This window comes from Poecilia reticulata, linkage group LG1 (genome assembly GCF_000633615.1).
Source record: "Poecilia reticulata strain Guanapo linkage group LG1, Guppy_female_1.0+MT, whole genome shotgun sequence".
NCBI lineage: Eukaryota > Metazoa > Chordata > Actinopteri > Cyprinodontiformes > Poeciliidae > Poecilia > Poecilia reticulata.
This window is the reverse complement of record NC_024331.1, coordinates 871,770-880,867: the sequence shown is the minus strand read 5'-3', so window position 1 is coordinate 880,867 and position 9,098 is coordinate 871,770. Positions and strand designations below refer to the sequence as shown.

At 34.5% G+C, this 9,098-nt stretch overlaps 1 protein-coding gene across 2 annotated transcripts in view; it reads left to right on the top strand.

Annotated features, from left to right (window-relative positions):
• abcg2b (ATP-binding cassette, sub-family G (WHITE), member 2b) overlaps positions 1-9,098 on the top strand; it is an 18,785-nt gene that overhangs the window by 1,774 nt on the left and 7,913 nt on the right. The window contains exons 2-8 of one of the 2 annotated variants that reach the window (XM_008404895.2): positions 4,600-4,760; positions 5,773-5,832; positions 5,920-6,037; positions 6,112-6,267; positions 7,276-7,433; positions 7,623-7,774; positions 7,869-7,958. In XM_008404895.2, the coding sequence (XP_008403117.1) occupies positions 4,609-4,760; positions 5,773-5,832; positions 5,920-6,037; positions 6,112-6,267; positions 7,276-7,433; positions 7,623-7,774; positions 7,869-7,958 (886 nt within the window). In that variant the 5' untranslated portion in view covers positions 4,600-4,608. Of the gene's footprint in view, positions 1-4,505; positions 4,761-5,772; positions 5,833-5,919; positions 6,038-6,111; positions 6,268-7,275; positions 7,434-7,622; positions 7,775-7,868; positions 7,959-9,098 lie in introns of those variants that run through there. The other variant, XM_017303035.1, reaches the window with a different exon arrangement.

Sequence of the window (9,098 nt, the reverse complement as noted above, 5' to 3'; positions counted from 1 at the left end):
TTGGTCAAACTGCAGAGCAACGGCTGAAAAACACAAAAATAAAAGTGAGGAAGGTGCCGGTTAGAAATATGATAAACATTTGAAAAGTTCTGAAAAACATTGAAAGATTAAACAGTGTACTGGTTACAGGTCTGAGAACAAATACAAACCATATAGTTCCCTATGTACACTCACTGTTAATTTTTATCTTAATCTTTCATTAATATTTATCTTAATGTTTACTTATACAACTACATTTACCTATGAAGCTGCAGTCTAGTGTAGTATTTCTGATGCTGCACTCATGTTAAAATGAGGGAATCAATATTTAAAATTAAGGCTGCTTATCTGAAAACCTAAACCATAACCAAAGTATTTATTTTCTATACATGATTGCACTGAGTATGATTCTGAAAAACTTCATTTTTTCCTCTTCTCCAACAATGATAAGTCCACAACGATTTCATGAAAAGGAGATGGATGGACCAGTGATAAAGGAACTGTTTAAATCAAAATCTTTCACATCGCTTTTTATCTCCCACCCAAAGGACTTTAAAGTCTTTTTCCCCTTTTCCCAACTAGGTTTTAAAATTTCTTGACATGGATGGTTTTCATAATGACCCTTTAAATAACTCCAGAAAGATAATCTTAAATGTAATCTCCTAAGGTAAAGTGATAATTCCCCCATTTCAACTAGCAAAGCTGAAATTGGAGTTGTTCTGATGGCTCCTGTACACAACCTAAAGGCTTGATACGGAATAATATCAATTTTTTAAAGAAGCATTTGTGATGCTGATCCAAAGACTAGGCTTCCATAATCTAATACAGATCTTATTAAACCCATATTGTTTCCAACGCTTTCCTCTCAGCGCCCTACTCTCTCCCCACCAAACACCTCATAACATTTAAAACTCTCTTATATTTATCCACTACTTTTTGACTATGACTAGTCCAAGTGAGTTTTTCATCCATCCACAAACCCAAAAATGTAAAAACTCTTTTAATCTTTCTAAATCTTGTTCATACAAATACAATTTTAAATCATTAGATACTTTCTTCCTAGTGAAAAATAAAATCTTTGTTTTATCTATTGAATTTTTAAAACCCCAATTATATGACCACTCTTCTATACTATATATTGCTTCTTGTAATTTCTTAACTATAAATTTCAAGTTCTTACCTCAAATAATGAACATCCCATTCCATTCTCCAAATTGTCAAACATACCATTAGACATAATAGAGAAAAACGAAGGACTCACAATACTTCCCTGAGGTGTTCCGTTTTCAACAAAATACTTTTCTGACAATTGTTGACCTATTCTTACTTGTATAGATCTATTATGTAAAAAATCTTTTATCCAATTAAACATTGATCCTCTAACCCCCATTTTCCTTAATTTAATTAAAAATCCGTCTTTCCACATTATATCATAGGCTTTTTCTATGTCAAAGAAAACAGCTACCACACTCTCCTTATTAACTTGCCCTTTTCTGATTTCATGTTCTAAACACAAGATAGGATCCATAGTACTTTTACCTCTCCTAAACCCACTTTGACATTTTGACAAATACCTCTTCTTCTCCACAAAATAACTCAGTCTTTCATGTATCATTCTTTCCATTATTTTTCATATATGTGATGTTAATGCAATAGGCCTATAACTTGTAGGATTTGATTTCTCTTTCACTGGCTTTAAAATTGGAACTATAATTGCTTCCTTCCATGCCACAGGTAAACACACCCTTCCCATATCTTATTAAAGAAATCAAATAATATCTTTTTAGATGAAATACTAAGTTTTTTTAATCATAATATAAGAAATATTGTCTTTTCCTGGAGAAGAATTTTTTGTTTTCCTTAAAGCATTGTTTAATTCAAATGTTGAAAAGGAATTATTCAATAGATCATTATATTCTGTATCTACTTCTAATAGATTAATATTTTCCTTAAGTATATAAGCTCTTTTCTTTATTTCTTCTATATTTAAATTATTGCTACTATGAATTTCAACAAATTTCCTACCCAGCATATTTGCTTTCTCCTCCTCATTTGGAGCTATTTCATCTACATTCTTCAGAACTGGATAACCATATTCACTTCTAATTCCATTCATTCATTTAATCATTCCCCAAATTTTTGAAATTTTTCAATCAAATCTTAACCTAAAGGAACTTTTCACTTTGACTATATTTGAAATAATTAAGTTCGATACCACATTTGTTTCCCTGGTAAGCCACCGTGGCTCTGTGGGTAGAGCAGTTGTCTTGTGATCGCAAGGTTGATGGTTCAATTTATAGTTGTTCCACCGTTGACCTCAACCATACATGCAACCTTGGTAATAATAATTCATCATTGAATTAACATATTTTGCCAACAAGCCAACAGCGAAGCAGCTGTGTGGTTGGGCCATCCCACTCATGTAAATRTGGGGGTGGACCGCTCCACTCCTGGTAGTAAGTTGTAGATGTTTTTGTGTCAATATATCCCACGCAAACAGTCAGTGAGAATTGTTATGAACAAGTAAGAAAATGTACAGAAAGGAATCAGCACCAACTATCCTCTACAGTGCTTAATTTAAAACATGCTCAGTAATAAAATGCTCTGACCCAGAGCTCAGATGAGGTGGAGGGGAGGGGAAGGGGTGTGGCAAAACAGCTGACATTGAATCAACATTATTTAACAAACAAATGGCTTCTACCGCGATAATTATGTGAAATTAAATGAATTTTCTAATCTTTAAAAAAAAATAAAAAAGAGTTTGGTGCTCTCTGGCATCTGGCTTTGAACTCAGAGTCTGAGGCTTTTCCTCTATTAAACTATTTATTTTTGCCTCTTATTTAGTGGAAATACTGATGTTGTTGAGACTTAATGATAACCTTTTTCAACCTTTATGGCTCCACTGTTGAAAATGAGGAGTTAACATTCACAAATGACATTGAAATAAGCATGGCTCCATTTTGTAGTGGTGCAGTTTGTCGAGCTGTTGCCTTGCAGCAAGAGGCTCTGGGTTCGATTCCCGGCCCGGGTCTTTCTACATAGAGTTTGCATGTTCTCCCTGTGCATGCGTGGGTTCTCTCCGTGTACTCCGGCTTCCTCCCACAGTCCAAAAACATGACTGTCAGGTTAATTGGTCTCTCTAAATTCTCCATAGGTGTGAGTGTGTGATCGTTTGTCCTGTCTGTCTCTGTGTTGCCCTGCAACAAACTGGCGACCTGACAAGGGTGTACCCCGCCTCTCGCCCGGAACGTTAGTTGGAAAGGCACAGCAGCAACTCTCCGGACCCCACAAGGGACAAGTGTGTATAGACAATGGATGGATATCTATCTATCTATCTATCTATCTATCTATCTATCTATCTATCTATCTATCTATCTATCTATCTATCTATCTATCTATCTATCTATCTATCTATCTATCTATAGAGAGAGCTAGATGGATATATCTATATCTACTTTTGCCATAGTACCCCCAAGAATTTAGAACTACTTTCACCCCTGGGTTTACCTGGTTAAATAAAATAAATTATAAATAAAAAAATTAAAACATTTGTTTAAATATTTCACCTCGAAAAAATTTTGCCTACCAACTGTTTCACGAGAGTTAATTCAAGTACTCATTTTAATGCTTAATTGGAGAGATTATCTTTCATAAATAAAAAATATATAGTTTATATGAATGTATAAAAAATGTATTATAATTGGAGATAAATGAATAAATAATTTCTTATATGACCTGTTAAATATCCATTATGAAAATATTTTAGAAAAATCAACAATTGTTCTAAATTGTAGTTAATTAGGAAGTAAATGGGGAAGAATTTTCCTTTTTTAAAAACATTCTGAAAGTTATGATTATCCTTATCTCTTCACGTGTACATTAGGTTTTTCTATCACAAAATATCTCAATGAAACACATGTTTTAAATCATCATAAATCAAATGTAGCTACATATAAAAAACCTTTGCACATACCTTTACAATACATTATAATACAAGAGATTTTTGACCAGTAATGGCCACAGATCATTATCTTCTGTCCAAATATGCTGGGGGGTTTTTTCAACCAAATCCAGTTTTGTTTCTTTGTTCTTGTGTAATTTTTGATGTTATTTTTTTATATTTTGTTTTAATTATGTTTTCTTCGTAATGGTGTTGAGGAATATAATTATGTTAATAGTTAAAAGTTATGTTAATTCCATAATGGCACTTTGTGTTTTTGCAAACAGCTTCAATTATGATTATCCACTATGTTTCTATGATCAATAAAATATCTTAGTGTGTTACAAAAGGCTTTTCTAGTTAAGCTGCAGACAGACAGATACAGTCACTGTGAGTTGTAATTATTAACCGTTTTACTAACAGCCTTTATTGCCTTCTATGTATAATTACTATTGAGAGGCAGAGGGGAAAGTTCGATGCCATGTCCCTGTTTGGCCTCAGATCTAGGCTGAAGACAGGGGAAGTCCAAAAGTCTCCCTGAGTAACACTTTTTTATCAAACTGCTTCAACTGTCTTTTTGTCATACTGCATGTGTTTCTGCATCAGACTGTCCTTCAGCTTTTTCAAACCTAAGTCTACATTTTGCACTTTTCCTTCATATTTGTTTGATAAATTTGCAGAGTGTGAAGATGACCAAGGGCGCGCAGGCAGATTCTGATATTGAAGCTTGCTTCCAGGAACCCGGGCCAACTGTTACTTTCACCAGGCTGCATTACTGTATTCAAGAGAAGAAGTTCTGCCGAAAGATAGGTCCTGAAAAACAAATTCTCAAAGATGTAAGGTAAGACCAGATTCTTAACATTTCAGAATGCTAATTTACAAGCCAATGGCACCATTACTCATGTATTTTAATTTATTCTTGTTTTTACATTTTTTCTATTTGTTACTGCTTGCTTGGTGGTTTTACTGTACATCTTGTTTATTTCATCTAGTTTTAAATCATAAAAAATGTCACCCTTAGGCCCTGTAGATAAAAATCCAGGTTAAATCCAGGAACATTCATTGCTGTCAGTCAGGTTTCCGTTCCACCCAAATCTTATACAGATTCAGAGCAAGTAGGAAAATTAATGAAAATTATACTATCCATCCGTCCATCCATTTTCTTACACCGTTATCGAATTGGATAAGCACAAGATATAGGGGTGCCTATATCTTGCCAACGGGAGAGAGGCAGAGGAAAATTATATTATATTATATTATATTATATTATATTATATTATATTATATTATATTATATTATATTATATTATATTATATTATATTATATTATATTATATTATATTATATTATATTATATTATATTATATTATATTATATTATATTATATTATATTATATTATATTGTAATACAATGCTACATAGCATTTAGACATTGTTGATTATAGTGATCTTTTTCTTCCTATCTGTAAAATAAATAACAAAAGGTCTATGTTGCTCATTTTTATTGATTCATTTACCTTTAATGTTTTGTTTTTTTAACAAACACAAGAAGTAGAACTCATCACAAAACTGTCTAATATTTAAACATACTGTAGATGATCTAATTTTAGATAATCAAATTTTATTTAAAATATTAGTTAAAAATATATATTTTTATTCACTTGATGTTTTAAATATTTGCAAGGAAAGGGTAAAAGTGGTTGGGTTACATTCATGTAAGTATCACATATTATATGTGATATTTAAAAAAAAGTAATATCACCAAATATTTTTTGATTGTTGTCTGTGAAATTGTAACAATATTAATTAATAAAGTGTACCTTAAAAAAGTAGAACTTGCATATGTTTTGTAGTGGCATCATGAGGCCAGGGATGAATGCTATCTTGGGAGCCACAGGAAGTGGTAAAACATCGTAAGAAGTTTTCACTCAAGTACATTGTTACAAATGCATTTCAGTTGTGCATGAATTATAAAAATAAGTTTTATGTTCTGTGCACAGACTTCTAGATGTCATAGCAGGTAGAAAAGATCCAGCTGGACTCCGCCAAGGAACAGTCCAAGTCAACGGCAAAGCTGTCACTTCTGAACTCAGGCTCAGCTCTGCTTATGTGGTACAGGTAGGAAAACACGTGCAAAGTTCCCTACCTAATAACGCTTGTTTTCTGATGTTGTCTTTTTGATTTTGTCTTAGGATGACATCTTGATGGGCACTCTAAGTGTGAGGGAGAACCTTCTCTTCAGTGCCAACCTGCGTCTCAACCCAAAACATTACTCCTCTGCTGATAAACAGGAAAGAGTGAACTCCATCCTGCAAGACCTGGGCCTTGTGGACTGTGCTGACACTAAGGTACGGAGCTCTATTTGCACAAGTAGGTTTTGCAACATATAGCTCACTTTAAAATAACATTTGAAATAATACTTCAACATCTTATTGTTCCCTGAAGACTTTTATAGGAATGAAATGATTAATGCAGAGAAATGATTTATGCAGAACAAACTGCATCTTTATGAGTGGATAAACAATATTCTTAGGCAATTCCTAACCCAGGTGTTGTTTGGCTTAACAAATTGTTATCTTTCTTTGCTCTATGATTTGTGATTTTTAATGAGGCTATAAAACCAGAATACAGTTCTTGCCAAAGTTGTTTAGCTATCTAGTTACAGTACTGTAAACAGTCAGTGATAAAAATCAGTACATATAATGAGTGTCAGTGACCTTTATTCATTTTCCAATACAATGGAATCATGCTAAAATTGTTAAAGTAAAAACAACACAATTTGTATTGCTTTGCGAAGCACCTCTATGGGTGCTATGGATCTTATCTGAAAATGTTAAAACTCCTTTGCTGAAAAAATATCGATCCAAATTAAATGGCCAAATTACTTTTTCAGCAAATGGTCAAATTCTGGAAAAATGTCCTGCTAATGACCAAACCATTTTATTCAGTTTGAGAATTTTTGAGAATTTCTTGTAGAGAAGTTGAATCCAGTTCTACATTTGTGTGTTAATTGTGTCTCCTGTTGACCTTTTACTTTTTTAGATATGCACTGGCTGAGAAACTCACACCGTCTGCAGCTGCAGCAGGTGGTGTGGGTATAATATGTTTGTATTCAGATGGTCTGAATACAATTATAACTTCATTTTCAGATGCTTATTTTTAAAATACAGTTAACTTTTCATCCTTTGCATCATTTTGTCATACTTTGTGTTAGTCCAACACATGAGATCCAAAAAAGTTAAAGTTTGACAAAAAAATAAAAAAAATTAAGATCATGGAAACGTTTTATGTTGCTCCGTATCTGCTGACAGTTTTTGAGTGTGTGCATGTGTGTGTGTGTGTACATATGAACACAGATAGGAACTGAGTTTCTGCGAGGCGTGTCAGGAGGGGAGAGGAAAAGGTGCAGCATCGGGATGGAGCTCATAACTTCTCCCTCTCTGTTGTTTCTGGATGAGCCAACAACAGGACTGGATTCCAACACTGCAAACTGCATCATTGGTCTGCTGCACAAGTATGACCAAGTTATAACACATCAACCCATTGACAACACATCCTCACATGCTATAAAACCAATGAGACACTGAAACAGCATGTAGCATTATGTGCAGAAAACAATTTTCTGCTATTTGTACCTGCTACAAAGCAAATGTCCATACGTTTCCTGTTTTGATTTTGTGGTAACACTTCAACATGTGTCCAGACTGTCCAGAAGAGGTAAAACTGTAATCTTCTCCATCCACCAACCACGCTACTCCATCTTCAAGCAGTTTGACCACCTCACTCTGATGCATAAAGGAGAAATTGTGTACGCAGGGGCAGCAGACCATACTCTGGAATATTTTACAGACATTGGTATGTAACATAAACACAAACAAGCAGCGCAAAAGAAAACAAAGTTGTACAAGAATATTGTGTAATTTAAAAAACCTGGCTTGTTTTTATACAGGGTATCAAATTGAGCCTTTTAACAACCCTGCTGATTTCTTCATGGATATCACAAACGGAGAGGCAACATCCAGAAAGCAACCACAGAAAGGTAATTTATTCAAAACATCAAAATTATATTATGCTCACAGCGTATCTAATTGTGAGAAAGAAAATAGAGAAGTCAAACTAATTACTGTATTTTAAACCACCAGTTGCCCCACTATGTTTTTGTGTTATAAAATGTTAAAAGTTGGGGTGCGGTGGTGGCACAGGGATTAAAACACAACCCACATATGGATTCCTTAGTCCTCGATGTTTCTGTCACAGGTTCAAGTCCCGGTCGGATGACCTTTGTCCCCCTTCACATTACCCACTTTCCTGTCCATTCACTATGTAAATGTTAAAAATTGACCAGACATTTTGGAAATAAAACATCAACAATAAAGAAAATACAGCGGCGGACTAAATAAAACAAATTTTTCTGTAGGTTGTGTATGTATAATCAAATCCCAACATCTTTTTAAATAGATAGTTGTCTGATATGCTAAAGATTACTGATATTTTGTTATCCGAAAACTGCAGGTAAAGTGAGCTGAACTTCATATCAAGCTTTATTGTTAAACTGGGTGTGATTAAGACAAGAGAATAATGGAGGTTCATGTATTTTCAGTCAGTTTCAAATGATTTGTGTTGACCCTGCAGTGAAATTATTGATCAAAATGCTCTAAAATCTAGTGACTGATCACTAATAAGATGATGATAAAATATACAAAAAATACCACACTATATTATTTTTTTTAATGCAATTGTACGCAGTAAAGCCTTGGTAGCACTGTTGCCTTGCAGCAAGAAGGTTCTGGATTCGATTCCCGGCCCAAGGTCTTCCTGCATGGATTTTGCATGTTCTCCCTGTGCATTCGTGGGTTTTCTCCAGGTACTCGGTACTTGGACTTCCTCCTACAGTCCAAAAACATGACTGTCAGGTTAATTGGTCTCTCTAAATTATCCGTAGGTGTTAGTGCATGGCTGTTTGTCCTGTCTGTCTCTGTGACAGACTGGCGACCTGTCCAGGGTGTACCCCGCCTCTCGCCCGAAATGTTCACTGGAGATAGGTACCAGAACCCCTTCTGATCCCACTAGGGACAAGTGTGTACAGAGGATGGATGGATGGATGGATGGATGGATGGATGGATGGATGGATGGATGGATGGATGGATGGATGGATGGATGGATGGATGGATGGATGGAT